General features: G+C 37.9%; 2 protein-coding genes across 3 annotated transcripts in view; one reads left to right on the top strand and one right to left on the bottom strand.

The window, feature by feature from the left end:
* LOC140949725 (uncharacterized) overlaps positions 1-2764 on the bottom strand; it is a 38318-nt gene extending 35554 nt beyond the window's left edge. The window contains exon 1 of the mRNA XM_073398863.1: positions 2304-2764. Coding sequence (XP_073254964.1) covers positions 2304-2540 — 237 coding nt within the window. The 5' untranslated portion in view covers positions 2541-2764. The remainder of the gene's footprint in view (positions 1-2303) is intronic.
* Positions 2765-2859: 95 nt separating this feature from the next.
* The window catches only part of LOC140950957 (uncharacterized), a 33135-nt gene continuing 15268 nt past the window's right edge, over positions 2860-20726 (top strand). For both annotated transcript variants that reach the window (XM_073400171.1, XM_073400170.1), the window contains exons 1-2: positions 2860-2997; positions 7334-7694. In XM_073400171.1, the coding sequence (XP_073256272.1) occupies positions 7410-7694 (285 nt within the window). In that variant the 5' untranslated portion in view covers positions 2860-2997; positions 7334-7409. The remainder of the gene's footprint in view (positions 2998-7333; positions 7695-20726) is intronic.

Genomic DNA, 20726 nt, shown 5'->3' with positions numbered 1-20726 from the left:
ATCCATAAAGCTAAGACAATTGAGCCTTTGGGCATCAATAAACGTGATGAACTGTAACTATATATAGCATATCTTTTATTTTTTTGTTATCTTGTCTTTTATCTTTTTTTTTACCACGTCATATTATGTAATTTGCGGTCATTATTTTATTCGTGATATCTCAATAAACCTGATGAAGACTGGTATTGGCCAGTCGAAAAATCGCAACCAAACTCTATTTCACGTTGTTTGATCAGTCCCTGCAAAAGTCTTCTTGATTGTAACGTTTTCATTTGATCTATTTTGACTGATCACGATCTTTTTGGATCCGACGTTGAGCAAGATTGATCGTACACGGTTTTTGCAGTGGTTTTTTTCCCCCTTAATTCAACATTAAAATAACATTCATTTGTAAAGCTTTCACACATTACTTTTCCAGTTGCACTTGAAATTTGAAACTTTTCAGACTCCTTTCAAAATAAAATGAAGCTGAGAATGCTTAAATCGCAAAATTTAATGCCCTTTTATCATATTTGCGTGTTAAATTCGCAAAAACCCCGCCAAATACTCTGTCGCCCAAATCGCGAAATTACTAATAAGGTATATAGCGGGCTACGAGGAAATTTTGAACCGCTTTGCTCATAAAAGAATAAATAAGGGTTGTCATTTTTTTCGCAAATCCAAAAACCTCTTGATCAATTTTTATTACTGAACGCCAGACGACGATCGAATAGTATCCCATGATGCACTTCGTTTCTTCGTTTCGTCTGACTGAACGCGAATGTTTATCATTGGCATTATTTTACTTTCGTTTTTTTCTACTGGAGGTTGTAAAAGAAAGAATAATGCACTATAAACCCTAAACTCACCAATTCCTATCTTATGAAGACTGGAGCGGTTTTAATTTTTCAGCGCATAAAATTGTGATACGCTTCGGGAATATTCTATTCTTCTTGCCGAAGTCTTAATATTATTCAAACCTTCGGTGAGACGTGATAGCTTGGTTTTTTTTTTTTTTTGATCGATAAGTCAGCAATGTAAAATATCAACAGACCATATCGGGGTAACTCGGACAGGCGTGGAAGACGTGTTTTTATTATATCCTTTAATAGCTAACAGAATGCGCGGGTCTGTTTTGTCTTTTGAGTTAGTGATTTTCTTAACCTTCCGATCGATAGAAATACAATCCAGTTCTCTCCGTCTACAGCTATTTTTTTCAAGTAGAATAGGTCAACCTCAATATCAACCGGATTTTGTTAAACATTCGTTACTTATTCGGACCCGTTTTATCCCGGGCCACTTACAAAAAAAACCTATATTCTGTTTCACCAGCCGATAGATTTCTAAAGCGTAATTAGCTGGTTATTAATCACCGAGGGAGCTGTTAATTAGTTCTTTTAGTAAAAGAAATACAACTGACATAATCTTTGTGTATTGAAATTCGCTTGGGAGTTAATGAAGGAGATTCTGACATTTCCGGACTGAGTGAAGATGGTGAACAAATCTAAAACAAACGCGTGGCGTCTCAGGATAACAATATAACACTGTAAACCTCGCCTAGTGTGCAAAGTGCAGGAACACTCAAACTCTCGATAATGACAGTTGTTTTCCTTCATGAAATTTTCAGTTCAATTGTTTTTGCTTAAAAAGCAAATTTTGGTTAGTTCAGTTAAGCGTGACTAGAAAATAATCCTAAATTTCATATATGATATGACGGAGTTGTCCTGTTGACAGATGATCAACTAAAAACATGAGGGATGCAAAATCAGAACTTTTTAGAGCTTAATCCAACAACTTTCGTGACCCCACAAGACTTGAGTCAGTTAGAATGAACAATTACGCTTAATCATCAAGCATTTATTTAAGTCGTTACTCTCTCTTAATCAAGGCGTCGCTCACAGTTACCGTCCGTGTTTTAGCAACGAATCCTTTGCAATCCGGAGTACTTTCTCTCAGCCGTTTTTCATTGCAGCCTCCTTAACTATAAAGCACGAATTAGATTCAGAAGCGCTGTGTTTATTAAAGAACATTTCAGGGTGTGTCATCGAAAATTAATATGCATTCAGGCTGTTATTTAAAATTCACACCTAAACATCATTACTTCATAACCCGAATCAAGAAGCAAGGTGTATCTATTGTCTCAGTAAGTTGATCCTTTTTTACTCGCTAGATTTTAACTGTAACCAAAACTTGTTGGTGGACTCAAGTCGGTCTGGACGATTTTGCTCGGCGCAAAGAAGCAGTTGTACGCGCCTCCAGCCCAGCTGACTATCGGTATTTATAAACACATACAATGCTATCTTAGCACAACATACTGCACTTACCTCGCTTGCATGGTCTCTCTTGAGGCCATCTATCTCCGCTCTGTGTTTCCGATACATCTGCTCAAATTCATTGAGGTAACCTTTGGCTTCGGAAATGTGCTGAATCGTGATGTCGCCTGCTTTGGAAGCTAGTGAAAGTTCCGACGCTTTGTAGGTGACTGTGCGTCGAACTGAAGGCGAGGGTGACCTTCCACCACCAGCTTTTACTTCCAAGCGCGTCTGCTCCATCTCCGACATGACTGCAGCTAGTGCCCTGTAATAGATTCAACAGTTCCTTTAGTGTCGCAGCGTCCTTAATTGACGTGAAGGTGTCTGAGCTGTCGTATGTTTTCTACAAGGGTTCCCACGGTACCGCTTGACTAGTCTTGCTCTCCGCGACTGCAAGTGAGTTAGCGTTTGTTTGGGGTTTTGTACTCCAGAGGCTCATTTGCATACCATAAAAACTTCTTGTCCCCGCCCAGCTTGTGACACGCGAATAAGTCAATGACCCAGAAGTTTCCTATTATATTTAGTACCTAAGCGACGCTAATGGAATATTACTGGTTAGTAAGACTGTATTGGAATTGTTTATAAGCACAAAGGGGATCAAGAGTCATGACATGAGAAAAAAAATTCCGTATTAATGAGCTCAGCACGAATATTGGGCAAACCAGACTTGTTTTGGTTACATCAAGCGGAAAGCTCATGGTTTAAGGTACGTGCTACGGATAAATTCGTTTTTCACTTAAAATAAGTTCAAACCCAAGCAGTTGCCCCTTTTTAACAAACTATAAACGGCCGTTTACGATCAAAAAGTGGTATCCGACAGCTTGTGTGATCCTCGTTTGTCTGGTTTCGTTGAAGTTTCAAAACTTTTCAAGCGTAAAAATTGCTAACAATAAGCTTATATGGTCTTCTAACAGGACAACAAAGCAATTCTTTTTAAAGCGTTCGACCGACTGTCAGGGCATCTCGCTCCTCTAGATTAGTTCCCATGTTCAGTTTATGCAGTATGCCTGGGAAAATTCTACTGGGAACAATTGTACTACGGAAGAATTAAATTAATGTGTGTTATCCAACTGACCCCTTTAACACTGGAGGTATTAAAGATGCATTGTTTACCACGTTGAATTGCAATGCAAATACGTCTCCGATCTAGCTATGGCCGTGGGAAAGTTCTCGATGCAGGTTTAAATGCCTGAGAAAAAATTCTCGTAGCAAATTGATCTGTACCTTTGTTTTCGTTAGCGTTCTGCTAATCTCTGTTTATATTCTTTCAATCCGGAGTGGAATACATTTAGCTCCCTTTAGCGCCTTGTTGCGATGTAAACGATATTTCAGACTTATTTCCGGTAATTATGGCCTCTGGAAAAGGGCGTATACTTCAGCTTTCAAAAACAACCACACGTCCAAATTTCCTAGACTTTTTCGACCCTAACTTAAACTTAGGGTTATGAAAACAACGCTTTCCGGTTGTCACTCATCAATACACGCGTTAGATAAGATGATCATGAGATCTATGCATGATCAAGGACGATCGTAAGATTCACAAGAGTAAGCTTGTCATAAGTTACGAATTAATTTATTGATTTGTGCCTTTTTAACTACGTACATAAGCGTTAATGTCGTCACTGTGGATATGTTCTCCATTCTTTATCTTTTAAATGTGCTATACTTTTAATCCTATTGACTTATCAAAAGATTTATTTCAATTAGAACCCTTTTTTGCTGTATCGATTGCTCGCTTTTGTACTGTGGTACTGTTTTTAGTTGCCACCCTAAATTGACGTCATCAAATCTTATTTAAGTTCCATTCCGACACGAAAGTAGAAAGCTTTTGGACGACCTCCATAGTGCCTTATTTTTTGTATACAGTAACTACCCGTAGGTATCTGATTTTAATCACCGAAATCCGAGTAATATTACTCTATTTCTGTTTCCGCCTTCGTTTACACCCCTGGGTTTCAAAAACCTCTTTTGAAATATTTATTTCCAAAAATATTGGATTAAAATAAGCGTTGATTGAAAAAGTTCGAAGAATAATATTTACTTCGCACTTTGAGATGACCCCCTATCGTTGTCACGAAACCGTTATCTAGAGAACTTTGTACTAAAGGTGGTAACAAGTGTTTCAAGTGCTCGACCGCATACTTTCCTTTTAACTATCGCAATTTTGGGGGGAAAGGATACGAACATTTTGTCATCTGAGCAAGTCTTCAGTAAGACCGTGCGGAGGACAACAAGTGCCGTTTTAATTCAATATAATTTCATTATGGGTATATTTCTCTGTTTTTGTTAATCAGACCTTTTTTGAGTTAGTATTGATTAGCAACATAAAAATTGATATGGGATCGTTTTTTCTACATACAGTGTTAGAACCTAAAGGGCAGACAAAAATATACCTTTTGGTCGTTTTGTTAAAACTGAATTGCCCAGGTATTTAGATTTTATACAGATACAACATCATATAACGACCAACCCTTTAAACATCCTTTACCACACACAAAGAGTGCTAAAAGTAAGGATTAAAGAGAATTGCCAATTTCCTGTTTTAAAATACTAAAACGAAATTAGCAAAGAAAAGTACGGCTGCACAGGTTTCATGAAAATAGTCGCGACTGATTTTTGACGAGAAAATACAGTCTTTATTTACACAGAGCTGTAATAGTTATGCTTCCAAGTTAGAGCTTCCACAAAATTACCCCAGCATTACTGATTCTTAGCGAGAAAGGGCAGTTGTTATTTGCACAGAGCTAGAGATTACAAATTCTGCAAATTTTGCAGCTACAGAAGTTAGAGCCACACTTCTAGGCTCAAAGAGTGACAGACATTCCTTAACAATATTAGAGTCATGAAATCTTTAAACGTGAAAGCTTTAGTAACAATCATTACGTCATCTTTTCTTTCGTGTTCCCGTGTTTTTATCAAGTTCGCTTCTGCAAATATTGACCGCCGGAAATTTAACAATTTTTGCTCGCGTACTTTTAATTTAAATTTAGCCGTATGATTGGCAATGTCACTCCCCTCCAATTATTCCTTTTCAATGAATTAAATTGTTCTTTTTAGTGATATAATCCTACTGCATCGGAACGTCGTGGCACTGTATAATTTGCAAATCGAATTTGATAAATTCGTTTCTCTTGAAAGTGGAGTTCTGATGCGGAGAGTGGAGAAAGTGAGAAATAAAAACAGCTAACTTCGAGAAATTTGGGTCTGTTTTCGTTCTTTGTTTATTTTAATTTTTTCCTGTCCTCATTAGAATTAACGACGCCAACCATTCTCGAGAAGCCGCCGGCAACGTTTGAGTTTTGGTCTAAAAATACTAAACAAGACACTAAATTACAAACGCTTATTAAATGCTAAATGATCCTTGAAGGTTGATAAAACACCCAAAACGGGCGCTAAACATTAAAACGTATTGTTTAAAAAAAAAAAAAAAAAGATAGGGCGTGAAGTTTCCTGTTTCTAATGGACAAAGAAAATAGGGTGTGTCTTAGGTTTTGCTTTGATGATAAGTGAACGACTGCTCTTTTGAGTTGCTTTACTATTATTATTAATATATTTTTATTAAGGGTATTAATTAAAAACCTTTACTGGAAGTATCTACCGTTGGCTTCTTGCATTCGGTCCTTCGCTGCAACGAACCCCGGTTGTAAATCGACGAGCTCTGTTTGACGGTTAAAGTGCTGATTTTTACGACGATCAGTATCTGTCGTCAACATATCTTGACGTTTCGTAAGGTTTAAAGGGACATTGATGATAAATTCCTGTGTTTTTGTTCTGACCAGAAACCTTTTGAGTGAAAGAAACCTCCGAAAAAGTAGTCGGCAAACAAGCTATTAAAGAGATTCTTAAAGTAGAACAATGATCTTTTTCTGATTACTTCCTGATAAGCCTGTCACGGAAAACAAATTCGATGTACTGTGATCAACGTCTTATCTGCATTTGTAATCATTTTCTCTTTTTTCTCGAAATACTCGTTATGTTTTGCTGCTTGAAATCGGTTTTACTAGTTGAGTTGTATTCAGCAGTAATTTTCAACATAAATTACAATCAACAAAATGAAAATTAGTGACCGTCTTCATCTGTACATGCATACAACCTCCCGTTTTATTTTTGGAGCTGTGGAGAAATCATCCAGTGTGACCATGCTAGTGAACGCGCAAATGGACTCACATGATTCTGTCATGTGAATTGACGTATCTGTTCAGACAAAGGTAAACTTTGGCTATGAGTTCCTCTACTTTAATGTGGTCCAACTTAGATAACCTTTTTATTTGTCAGTCTAAAATCTGCATGTGTGGACGAAGTCCCGCGCTGTTAACTTTCAAAGTACAATTTATTTCTTAAGATTTTGCAAAGAGAAATTTGCATTTCTGGGTTCATGAGACCACTATTATTTATCGTTCACTCCCTCTGTGATGCGACAACACCAGTGCTAGCTTGGCTCTGGAAACTAACATGCTATTTCAAGATGAATAAAAATCATAGGTGGGTACTATTTTTGTAGGACTGGGAAATGTTCTTTTAGTTTCCTAAGAGAATCTTTTAGAATCAAAACCGAAGGTGACAGGCGACGTAACAGCTTGTTCCGTGACTTAGTAAGGTCACATCTCTAACAACAAAAGGATATTGGCCTCGAAAAAATCTGCGTCTCTAAACAACGTTCATCGATTCTTCTGGCGTCCTTTTGGTCTCTAAAGTATCATCTTTTTCATTAATTTGGTCATTGCTCCATTTATTTACCAGCATAGAGTTGAGTTGTGATATTTTTACTTAGCAGAAACTTATCACTGCTAACTTGTTTGCGACACTTGACCATACTTAAGATCACCTTCCTACTGCGGATACTGCGACCCTTTCGCAAAAGCAGTGGAGCGATTCAAGAGCCTTGCAAATTTGCATAATAATATATGAATCCCCTCAAGCGGTTGTCAGTGACTAGCGACAGCGATTATATTTGCATAAATTTTACGTGTTTTGGAATGTGCTTGTTGACATAAATTAAGTGAGAGAGTGAAGTTAAAGTACTAGTTCCATTTCATTTGCAGGCTTGGTCAGGGGATGCCACCTTCGTAGTCTGAGTCCATAGGTAACTTCCTGTTCCATCTTGTCTACTGGTCAGCAATGAGTTCCATGAAGAAAGGAGAGAGTGCCTCAACGGCTTCAGGCGTTGACGAGCGAACAGAGACTTATAAAAGCGCTACAACTGAAGCAACAAGTACAACAAGGTTTGGAGATGATGTCTACTCTTACACTCGGGTGTCGAAAATCTCCAAAGGATTCTTCGACAACGACGATCTTGCGTTGAGACATTATGACGAAGCAAAGGACACCTTCACCGCGCTCGAGGCAGCTTACAAGAGACTCCTTTTGCAAGTGGAGGCTTCGAAACAAGAGCGGCGATACGAGGTAAATTTTTTTATATGATTACTCAAAACATTTTGAAGATGCCCTTTAGGGGCAGATTGTGCTTGTTTACAAATTTAGATGCAACGGTGATTTTCATCCTCTTAAAAATTCCTCAGTCTTTACTATCATGTTACGATAATTCTCGATCTTCCGCTATTTTACTGTACTTTTCCCAAATACATGATTGATTTCATTAAATCTTTGGTAATATTTTATAACCCCGATCACGCAAGGCAACTACGTTACTGGTGCAGCAAATTTCCTACCTCGGACCCGAGAAGTATGGTTACTTTTTAATCTGTCTCAAATCCAGAATATGAATATCCGGAAGTAGTTAGTTTTTTCTCCAAGTTGCTCTGTTTATTTCCTTCGAGAAACACATGTTCCCATGTAGCAATTAAATCTATGATTAACCAGCAATTAGTTAAAGAAATTAACTTTTTACTGGTGTCGAAAATAAAGAATGTTAGTCGAAATATCGTGAACTTACAGCATTTGAACTTCTCTACACGACCACAAGTTAAACAGAACGGTCACGGCTATCTCAGTGCTGGGTTGTTTTAACATGTTATTTTAATAGTTTCCAATGCTGCGTACAACACAAAGTATATTTTAAAATGAAACTTTTAATGTTCTTGATAAAACACTGGGCGCCCTGCAATCTAGATACTTACAATGAAACTCCTCCTCGCGACCAACCAGAATACCGTATACAGACCATTTGGTCATTACGACCAGGATTTTATGGCCAAACGCTGGTCGTTTTCAACCCCTTTACTTCCAGAAAAAGAGGCCAAAGTCTAAATTAGACACAAAATTTTAAAATTCATTTTGCAAAATAATGAAAAACAAAAAGTACCATGTGAAAGTACTGCAAAAGAGGTTCATTTGAATGGTAACACCATAGGATTTTGTTTACAGACTCAAAAGTTCGAACCATGTTACGAGACTCCCTAACTCACTGTAGCAGGGGTCAATTAAAACAGGATTCCACTTTTGTGGGTGACATTTAAAAGATAACGTTAAATTTTTCTGGGTAGTATGTTTTTAAGCCTTGTCTCCATAATCTTGTTGCTTAAGTTGACCTAAATAACGCCAAAAACTAAAAACCAAATTATCAACGTGTCATTCTGCAATTCAATTGTCTACGTTTTCTCGTGTGAAAGTTCGTGATGAGGGGATTAATGTTGCCATTATCCCTATATTAATAGCCTCCTTTAACTGAGATATTAAAAACTAGCCTCTAATTATTGTCTTAGGGGATTTTAATTGTTTCTTGAATAATAATTCTCATAGGAACAAGCTTCATGATGTATGCCGGAATTATTTTAAAAGTCTAATGCATCTTTTTTCCAAGATTTTCTTTTACTTTCTCGTTTGCGTGGTTCTTATCTCATAGAAGTTTTGTGATAACGCCAATATGAAGTGTCTTAACACAATTAGATGTTAATTGAATTAGATAAACTAATGCGCCCTATTTAGATGTAGTATTGGTCTCTCCGAGTGAAAATCTCTGACGTTTTCTATTACGAGCAAACATGAAAGAACAGATACTTTGATTGCAACAAAGACCATTATAGAGGATCTTTGGAGCAATCTCTTTCATCAAAGAGCTATTCAAATGGACGCTAATATCAGTTTGAGCAGTGCTTTTTCGCCTTTTTCTCCGCAATTAAGGTTGAGAGAAGTACATGTTACATTAAAATGACTTCTGGAAAGTAAATGAAAAAGTCTCATTTTTGGATAAAACTCTAGCGTGTAACTACTCTCGTTACAATTGTTTGACTTGTACTTCTTGTAGTAACTTGTATAACTTTTGAGTCGGCGTGACCACCATTCAAATCATGAAAGCTGCTGAGCTGTACTTTACTGGTCCTCAGTTTATCTGATTTTAAACTGCTATTTTGCGCGTGAAATCCTATGGTGTAACCACTCATTGACAAATGAACGCCACTGTCCAGTACTTTCCTAAAATACTGTTAATTAGGCTGTTAAGGGTGGTATGAACAGTGGAGTCTACGAAAGAAATCAAATGGTGTGACCACTCAAATGAAAGTTACTGAGCACTGCTCTACTTTGGTGCTGTTCATAATATGTTTTCTAACTTTTAAGCCTATGGATATAATCCTCGAAGTAACATCGCATCATTCTCCTGAAAAAATCTTCTAAGCATTACTTTTTTTCTGTGCCGTGTGGTATTGTTTGTCATATTTCACAAGGTGATTACAGCTTTTGAGTCTGTGTATGAAATCATGAAGTGTAAGCTAAGCCAATGAGCGTTACTTTGCTTCGTCGGCTGTACAATACTTTGCTAAGGCTTAATAGAGGGATTAAAACGTGGATTAATAGTACGCCTTTACATCATACTTTCATATTTTCATGGCATGCTCCTAGCAAAATCAGCAACAATTATACTGAAAAAAAAGCAGCTTCGAGAGCGCTGTTGGATGAGTTTACTTTCCTCATTTGCAAAACAAAAATTGAAAAGATAATTTTTTTCCTGTCGTCTGGTGGTGGCAGATACGTGGTGACCTTTGAATTGAAGTATACTATTTCGAACGCCCGTTTGATGGGACAGTTTCCGGACCAAATAGATCAAGTTTTCCATTGGCAATAAGCCCTGGCAATTTAGGCTAGGAAATCACTCGAATGTAGGGGTCACTTATTCAACTCCATTGGACCACTTTCATCGTTAAACATTTCATAGTTTGTTGATACAGTAATGAGAGAACAATCTAGTTCGTTGCCGTTACACAGAAAGATTTTATCTTTGAAATAAAAGGAATAAGAGCTAAGCTCTTTATGGACGTCCCTGCTAGCAGAGGTCTCTCACGACAAGGCAAAAAGGCTTACTGAGAAAAACAAAATAACTAGAGTTTCGTTTTTTATCCAGATAACTTTGTTGATGAAGGCTTTATGTCTAGCGTCCTGCAGCGTGACCGTGTAGAACAATACGTCTCTGTTGTGCTTTTTTTCTTTTGAAACGACTTGAACAGTATTTTGTACAATGCTGAATTCGACATGCATATTACTGTCTGCTGTACAAGGTGGTTCTACCATTTAAATCTAATGGATCACAGCCTTACGCCTGACCTGTCAAATGAATGCTTCTGATGCAGTATTTTCTAATGGTACTGTTTATTATGCTGTAAAGTGTGGCTCTAACGTTTGAGCAGTGAATGGAATCCTAACGCGCCGAACGTTCAAATAAAACGAGACTGAGGAGCACTTTCCTGTGGTGCTATTTATTTCGAACAGGCTCTATCTTTTGACACTGTTCACGAAATTCGAAAATGTGACATTTTCAAAGTAAAAAACAGGGGCACCCAACGAGGATATAGTTCAAAACCACTTAACATAGCATTGTTGAACGTATTTTAGTATTCAAACGGTAGATATAGGCATATTTTTATCCCCTAAAAACTTTTCATCTGTTCGGATTTCCTAGCTGAAAGTCTAGTGATCCGAAGATTATAGGGATAAAAACTTACCTTCTCGAAAACTTCAGCCAGGAAAAGGCTCCCGAAAATTCTAGGTGGCCTTTTTTAGGGTCAAAATCCGTTAAAAATGGGTAATTATACCATTTTGTAGATGTTCGAAAATCCTAGGAGAGGGAGGTAAGCAAGAAATTTTACAACAAATGCTCCGAAAATTCTAGATCTCAAATCGTCTTCCGAACAGATATTTTCCCGAAAATTGCCGTTGGGTGCCCCTGAAAAAATACTCCCCTGTCACGGAGTCCCACAACCTGTTTCTGTAACGTTTGTGATGTAATTTTTTAACATATGAGATTTATCATAAGCTTTAGAACAGTGATCGCGAAAAATGTTTATAGAACAATGCAAAACAAACGGTATCCTACCTGTGGTTCATTCAAGCCGGCTCAGATTAGATCAATTTGAGTGATTTTGAAGGATTAAGCAAAGTTCTCGGACAGTGTCTATTTTGTCTATTGTTAGACGTTCAGTCATCTGTAGGAACCGTTATTTTTCTGAAAGATGATATTTACTGTAATGAAATTCAAAAATTCCATCTTTCCTTGTAAGATGATATGTTGTAGATGCGTAGCTTGCGAGTTTCAGTTTGGTCAGTTTGATTATTTGTGTTTCCAGTCTGGGCTTTCTACGTACGGACAGTTGTCTTGACCCTGGGATATCAACTTCATACAATTCCCACCTCTATAATACAGAAACGTCTGTGATGGTAATGCGGTTACTTGGCTTTGAACGACTATCTGACCTTCCTAATATGGAAGTTCACCAGGCCTTAATTTCGATTACACTGCTTGCTTCTTGACTTTGTTCCTTTAGTGACCGTATTAAGGTAGTATAACTGTAATGCAGACACTTCACTCTTTCCCTTTGGTTTCCCATATTTATAAGGTAGTTTGTCTGTAATACAGAGACTTGAATCTTCCTTTAGTGTCATTCTTAAGGAGGTATGACTGTAATATAATGTAATGATTACAATACCATCAACTCAGTGGAATGATCAGTGATTAAAATATCATCATCCATTTCCAATTAAACGTCATTCCTGCAAAGGTATTCCAGTCTGTAATCTTCTGTGTTAAACCAGTCAACACGTCGAATCGCTCTTTAATATTAATAATTCTAGTATCATAGATATTTCCATTTTAATAAGATTCTTGGAAATGACAGGTTTTTGCGTTCAACGCTGATTATTCATTGCGTTAGTTTAATGCAGTTTGTATTTTTTTTTTTTTAATTTGAGTTTGTTTTTTCTTCCTTTTTGTCAAGCGATCCTGAAATGCTTTATAGATCTCAAGTCTAGTGTTTGGTTTACGCTAGGCTCAGAAGACCAAACCATGATTTGTGACACTTGAAACTTTTTTCATCTCCCACTTATTCCACCACATTCTTTCGAGCACAATGACGGGAAAACGCTGAAGACAATTTTTTTATTATCCGTGGGTGACGAGCACGAAAAATCAATGTAATCGACCAATTCAATCATAAAAGTTCCTCGAAATCGGTTTGTTCTTAACTTTCTACTGTATACCCTCGGGCTCGTTTCAGTTTCCAGGCGGATGAAATTTTGGATGTACCAAAATGTTGTTGACGGACCAAGGCACAAATTTGAGTTTCCTGTTTTTCTTCATCATGTCGGAAAAAGGCAGCATATTGAAATAGTTTGCGCGCCATTCGACAAGAAAAGTGACCGGCGGCCTTAAGTATGTACAGGTATATCTTTTGTACCCTTGAGCATGGCACATGTTTTGTCGTGGATAGTAATAAAATTTCATGGCGCTGTGTTTAATGTTATTGGCAGCCCTTTTCGTTGGAAACTTTGCCTGTAAAGTGTGTTTTTGATTTAAATAGTTGTCGAAGGGAGAGACCTTGAAAAACAAAATGGTCCTTGAAAAAGACCTTGATTTCCTGTTTGATCCGCCCGTTATTCGTGTTATCTTACTTCCCTGTAGGTGAAAACACGGGTAAGGATGTTTGAAATAGTTTGGCCCCGGGTCAATCGATGTACAGTCAAACCTTTGTTAAAGGGGCTGTGTCACTGCAGTCCAGTTCATTTTGTTTTATTTTGCCAATTACTCGCCCTCAATCACAATGGAACTTAAAGTAGGCAAAGAAATTACATGTAAATGACAGAATCAGAGATTAGACACAAACAGATATGCCCCCTAAGCATTATCTTTGAAGCTGCAAACAGCAGAGAAAAACTTTGAAAAACTGTTAGGCTGAACAGTTTTCAAAAACCCTAATTTCAATCCGTTTCAATCTTCTTCAGTTTTGCCCATCCGTGGCATCTGTTGTATCTGTTGTGTTATTTTAACCTTCCTTTAATGTTTTACGCGGTCATTTTTATGTTTCTTTTAATTTAACGGGCATTTTGCAATGACCTGATTTGGCTGAATTTCGAACCTGTATTAGTTACTTGTCTTTTCCTTTCTTTTGGCACAAGAAGAGGTAGAAACACTTTGAGAACAATATTTCGTGCGATGGATATTTCACTCTGTCACCCTCTTTATTTTCTTGATAAACTCTTAGGTTTTTTCTTATCGAAGCTGTATTAAAAGGTCAAGCTGTATTAAACGGTCAGTTGGCAATTCCCCAACGGTGACCACGTAATACAGATCTAACTGTATTCAACATATTTAACATATGCCAAATTAATTAAGTTTGGTTCGTGTGTAGCACTAGTGCGCCGTTTTACCCAGTTAAATTTGGGTTCGGCTAAGCCATCCTTCACTTCTACTATACTCTAGTTGCGAAGAGCGTCTTTTTAGTGAGCCTTTGTCGAATACGTGTTTCAGCGTATTCAGTGCTTATAACTTCAACGTCAACTGACAAAGAAAAATGACAACCTGTTGTTTCAAATACTTAACTTTTGCACGCGGCGAGCAACTGTATTACGCCCTTGCATAACAAAAATCAAAACGACACGTAAAAGTAGATTACTGGAGGTAACGCTGAGAAGGCCTTTAAAAATATAGTATCTCACGTAACCAACCTCTCTTTTCGTCTCCCTTCCCCTCCCCGCTAGAAAAGCCTGATTTTCAAACACACAATGAAGTCAGATGCAGTTTGTAACAACGTGGTTGGTTTAGGCAAGTTTAGAGAACAAAGTTACAACAGGAAGGGTCATGAGAAACAAAGTATCAAATCTCTTCACGAGAAGTAGATTACTGGGGATTAATTAACGCCCGTTATAAACGTCGGCGAACTTTACTCGTGCCGAAATTAATGGAAATGGACCAGATGAGACTCTCAAATAACCAAATCTGAAACCCCAAGTCTTTTTCGAACAGCAAAGAGTAAAAAAGACGAAGCACAGGTACCCCAAGCTCACAAATGAGTTACGTAACAGAAATATTATAAGAGTTTGTATGGAAAATTTGTCGATCGTTATTTAGCGAGTTAAAATAGAAATAAAAATGCATCAAAACTTCCTACCTTGTCTGCTTGTCTTGTTTGTGGTATGTTCTTAGCATTTCTGGCCGTTCCGCGTTCTGCGATTTTAGCGAGTTGAGTTCTGTTACGGTAGGACTAAAACTCGCTAAAATCGCGCTGGAATGGCCAGAAATGTTAAGAACATACCACAAACAAGACAAGCAGACAAGATTTTTGTTACGCAACTCACTCGTGAGCTTGGGGTACCTGTGGAGGAAGGAAGATGAATATTTGAACTTTGTCCAGATTCATGAAAGACAGTTACTTAAATTTGCAACCGAGTTTTTTTCTCATCGTGACCAGTTTTAAAACGTATATTCTATTTACCCAGATGTAAATAAGGTTGATTTAAATTTGATATTTTGGCATACTTTTGGTTCCCGTTATACCTATTGTCTGTGGCCAAGTAACATGTCGGTTAACTGTCTAGGATTGCCTAGCCGCTTACTCGGTTATTTTTGGCTGATTAGTCGATATCAGTGTCAATTGGAAACGTAGTGTCTAAGTACTAAGTTGGGCGTTTTCCTTCTATTGTTAGGTTTTTCCATTAACATTTTCAACTACTTTAATATCAATCGTAGTCTCAGCAGACTTTAGCAAACAGCGCAGAGGATTTATGTTTGACCTTGAGTCCAGTTTGAAAATTTAGTTGCACGAATGCTACGAATCGCCCTTGTTTACCGCAGAATGTGAACGTGACCAATCGAAGCGTCATACGATCGTGTTGTAACTTTGTTGAAATATTATCCAAGGTTAATAGGCGGTTTTTCTTTGGGTGGGCTTGCGGGGCTTGGCGACTCCCATGTGAATGCGACGGGGATGCTCGACGGATAATCAGGTCAGATCAGATCTCAGATGAAATATCCGGACTGATATAACGACCCCACAAGCTAAGTGATTGTATCATGGTTACATAACATATGTTAAAACACAGGTACCCCAAGCTCACAAGCGAGGATCGTTGAATCGCTGTTGCGTAACAGAAACTTTACAAGAGTTTATATGGAGATTTAAGCGATCGTTATTTAGGGGTCAAAATAGTAATAATAATTAATCAGAATTTCTTACCTGGTCTCTTTGTCTAAATCTATGGTGTTTTCTTAGCACTTTTGGCTGTTTCAGGACGATTCCAGCGAGTTTTAGTTCTACCGTTGTTCGTTGTATAAACAATCGCCCTGAAACGGCCAAAAGTGCTAACTGAAACAGCATAAACTTAGACAAGGAGACAAGGTAAGAAATTCTGATTAATTGTTATTACTATTTTGACCCCTAAATAACGATCGCTTAAATCTCCATACAAACTCTTATAATATTTCTGTTACGCAACGGCGATTCAACGATTCTCAGTCGTGAGCTTGGGGTACCTGTGGTTAAAAGAAGCAATAGTGCCATTTATAGGGAGCTACGGTGACGCAACGAGAACGGCAAAAAAGCAAAAGGTTTAGATTGGTAAAACAACAACTTTGCACGTGCATCACGCTTTTTTGTACATTTCTTTGCCGTCGTTGCACGACTACGACGAGACACTGCCTAATTTCACCTATTGTGGGGAACGTGAACACACGACAACGACCCTCTTTTTTCTTTTCCTGAAATTTGATACATGTACAGTCCTTTGCAATTCAACTCCAGAAAAATTCGCCATCACTTGACGAATTGAACGAGATGGAATAAGCGCGATTAAGGTGGCTGAACACAGTTTTGGCAGTTTCTGAGTGTAGGTCATTTGCGAGATTGTGGCAGGAGAAAGGTTGCAGCTCACAAGCTAAAACTTGGCAAGTGAAAAATATACTGATGAAAGAGTTTGACTGATAGGAAAAAATTTGACGTTTTCGTAGTTTCCATGGCAATGTGAACGATTAAATACAACCTTAAAATTTCACCGTTACTCAGTTTACATAAAATTCTCTGATTAGATTTTCCCATAAACTCGCACACAGCTTACTATAATTAATCATTACCATTTGAAACTTATTTGACCAAATTTTAACAGAGGGGTTTTTAGATAATCAATAATATAATTCTACCATAATTATTAAATGTGTTACAAAATTCATCTGTTCAACTTCCATTTTAAAGTTCTCATCATTTAAAATACGATAAAAGTAAAAATTTTGCCAAATATCACAAAATTTTATAGAGTAGATTTTGAGAAATCGTCGTCTGTGTACCAATGCTTTTTTCGCCGCCATGGTTGTTTGTCTAATTTAAAACACGTGCTACCGCTGACTGCCCGCAAAACTGTGTTCAGCCACCTTAAGGTTGAAGTAGCGCGAACAAAATTTTTACTGACGTTTTCGTATCCGTCGCCGTCGTTGTTGCTAAAGCTCCCTTGTATGAAGATAAGGAAGACGTGTCTCACTTTTCGCACTTGTACACACCAGCATTAAGACGACTCTTGGTTATTGATTAAATGTAACGTTTTGTGTGCCGCTTAAACGCAAAGATGGTGTACCGTAACTTCTCTTAAGATTTCTTGGGAGGGTGGTATGGAGAGGAAAGGGACTCTACTTTTCTTCCCCCCCCCCCCCCCCACCTCAAATCGTGCATCCTGACCATTTTTTGCATCATATTCCCCCAACAGAGAGCCTAATTGTTTATCAGTTTGTCCTTAAAATATCCTAGACATGAAGATTTCAGAGAGATGTTTTAGATAATTCCCTTTCTTTGAACTACACATTACCTAGTGCGCATATTATTGCGTCTTCAAAGGTGGCGGTGATTTTCACCGGTTGCCTAAAACGAGGTAATTAAGGCCCCTTTTGTAGTCCTAATGCTTTCATAGCGATTTTGATAATTCAACCCCGTTGAAAAGATGTTTGTCTTGAAACTCGCTCCAGTCACCTCGCGCAAAATGATCCTTTGAAGCCGAAATTGTCTTTTTTTGTTGACGTTTTGCGAGGAAACGAGAACGGTGATCTCCCTATTTTATTTGTGTTTTTTACTCGCCATGGCTACACAAAAATATATATAAAGAGGAAAACAAATCTGGACAGTAGAAGTTTTTTTTAGGTATAAATGACTTGAATTTCCGCATTTAGAGCGGCCCCAGAGAAGTAAGACATAATGTGAAAACTGTCCATTTCTCTACCTTTTTACAACATCGGGTAATTGCGACGGGGATATAAAAACGAGGTCGCATATTGTCCCTTAGCGTGGGTAATCGTACAAAATGGCTTCAGAAGTACGTTTCTGTGCATGGATGTCCCAATACGTATTTCATGGTAAAAAATGACTCGGTATATACATCTTTCGCGAATTCTACATAAATAATCTATTACTAGTTAAAGGACTGTTTCACGGCTGGCTAATTCGTTTTGTTGATATAATGCCAATAAAGCGTCTTCATTCGTTAAGGAACTTGAAAAATTACTCGTGAATACCTGTTACACAAATGTGGCTCCATAGCATTAAAGCAAACGCTACAAGCAACAAAGACAAATTTTAAAAAACTGTTAGGCTAACAAGTTTTCAAAAACCACAGTTGCAGTCCGTTTCAATCTTTTTCCAGTTTACCCATCCCTCCCCCCCTTGTGTATTTTCTATCTTATATATTCCTCTTTGTAACGGTTTGAGCATAGTTAGTTTTGCGTTTCACTTAGTTTGGTGGCAATTCCGACTGTTTGAATTTTGAAAAATTTCGTGTCACAGCTCCTTTAATTCCCCGACTTAGACACCGTGACGCAAACTTTTGGCCCCGTGGTTGCAATTTAAAGCGACGTCGATTCCAGCTGTTTCTGGTTTTAAACGCCTTCCGATCCAGACGGCAGGGGGGCAGAATATTTCCGCTTATCGCAAACGCCCAGTATATTCCAGTTGAAACAACTTTCAAAAGTTAAGGAAAGTTGCGTAATGGGGTAGTTCTGTGCAGAACAATGTTGCACGGTCAACGTTCTTCGTGCTCAACAAAAACTACACCAGTTTTTCTATTTTCTGGTCACAATTTATTAACCAGAGCTGCTTTGTTCTCGTGGGAAGATTTGAGCCTTAGCGTTCGGCTTGTTCACGCCTCATGATAGCTAACCAATAGAGCGTTGCCATAAACAACTACGTTGTGTTTAAAGGGAGGGTTTTCACAGGTTAAAGGATTAACAGTAATTAGTATTTAAATAATTTAGATTCTACTAGGCAAATATGTTTTCACGTACATGTAGAATTTGATTACAAGACGTTTCTGGCTACATAGGCAATTACAGCAATCTTTGTTTTGCCTTAACAATAAGATCTTATTTTAGTTCGTGACGAGGGGCGTGGAGGGGCTTTAACCATAAAGGCATGAATGATCACAGAAATCAATCGTGTCTGAAATTAATTCGCATATGACTAGATGATGATATGGTTAAGTAACACGAACGACTTCCATTTCGTTGCCTTTTCCAAGAAACTGGCGAAATTCGCAGTTTGTTGAAAGACCTTGAAGTCCTCTTATGCCTCATTAACCCTTTAAGCCCCGATATCCACATACAAATTCTACAAACTGGTCTCCATGCATTTCCATAAAGAATAAGTTGAGAGAATTTGATAAAAGATCAAAGCATTTTCCCTTAGGTGATCATTTTAATAATTCTCACAACATTTTCTCCTGATTGTGTATTGATATTGTTAGGGGAAAATTGATGATGGTCACTCTTGGGGCTTAAACGTTTAAACTTAAGGACATCCAAACACATAACGTACAATAACATTTTCCGTCCATCAAATCATTTACATTCTGGAACGTGCATTGAAGTTACTAGAACAGAGTAGCTCTCTTTGTTAAAATGCGGAAATGGGAGCGTACTCAAACACCCCATACTCGCTGTTTTCTGCGTCTTGTGTGGCGGACTCTCCGGCGTCCTTATCAGCTGAGTCATAACCTGATATGCAATAAGTTAAGAACCAGTGAAACTCATACACCATCAACACTTCCTCTATATTTTATGCTGAAAATCACCGGGGCGTCACATTTCATCTTTGCAATGCTCTTAATTCTGCTAAAAATAGTCGGACATCGGACAATGTCCAACTAAAATTGGCCGACTGTGCTTTCCTTGCTGGAGAAACATGGATTAGCACAGTCGGGTGGTACGCGGCCTTCTGTGTGAGCTCCAGTATCTCTATTTTTATATTTTTGATGATTTCGTCTCCGTTACTTCTTTACCTTGTGAGGGGCTAATTGCAACCGGGATTTAGTTGTAGCTACTTTCTTGTCTATTATTTAATGTCTCTTTTTTGACATATTTTCCTAGTTAATTGATTTTAATGGCGAAACTTAATAAGTGAAGTAAAATTATGTTTCATGTGTTAACTAAATAGAAACTGGCGTTTATTTCAAAGCCGTTAAACCCGCGCACGGTTTCATCGGTTTTTCATAGCCGTACATCACTCCAAAAGTTCATTAAATCATAAAGTTATTAAATATAAGTTTGAACAAAACTTTATATTTGCGGCGTTTTCTCTGGCGTTTAATCGAAAATATGCGCTTTTAACCTTATGCGGGAGAGCTGTGGGTGATGTTGTTCTTCTTGGAACTTCTTCAGAGGAGGGACGGCTACCTTCCCACAAAGCATTGCAATACCAAGTATATGAATTCATGCCAACTCTCGTGAGCCTTCGAGCTCGAATAGCCTCTAAGATGGCGGTTTAAGCGAATCCAAACGCGATGGCTGATATTGTTAAAGAGTGGTCGCTTTTCATGTTTTATTCACTAAGTTTCAATCGAAGATATAATTTTGATACCTCAAACTTTTCCTAACCTTCTTCATATCACTGCCTCCATTTTCCGCCGCACTTTTCAAATGAGATTCCACTGTCCAAAACAAAGGCAAACGCTCTGTCCTTGGCCACTGCCAGTAAATACTCTCACCGTTCTCAAAAAATATAATGTATGTTAAACCCAAAACACGGCACGTTCACACTCATATTGAGCTTGACAAGTTCATTTTAATATTTCAGTGGGGTTGGTCAGTTCTAAGGCACACTAAACAGTAACTGATCCTCGCTAGTTTGTTGCTGTTGTTTATTTCCTTTGATAAGTGTTTTTGCTACCAATTTATGGCAACTATGTTTAATAACATAATGAAAGAACGTAGAGGGGAAAGAAAAGAATCTTCTTAAATCGGTAAAG

The sequence above is a fragment of the Porites lutea genome, chromosome 10 (assembly GCF_958299795.1).
Source record: "Porites lutea chromosome 10, jaPorLute2.1, whole genome shotgun sequence".
Taxonomy (NCBI): domain Eukaryota; kingdom Metazoa; phylum Cnidaria; class Anthozoa; order Scleractinia; family Poritidae; genus Porites; species Porites lutea.
The sequence above is the reverse complement of the archived record's forward strand: the minus strand, read 5'-3'. Positions and strand labels throughout refer to the sequence as shown.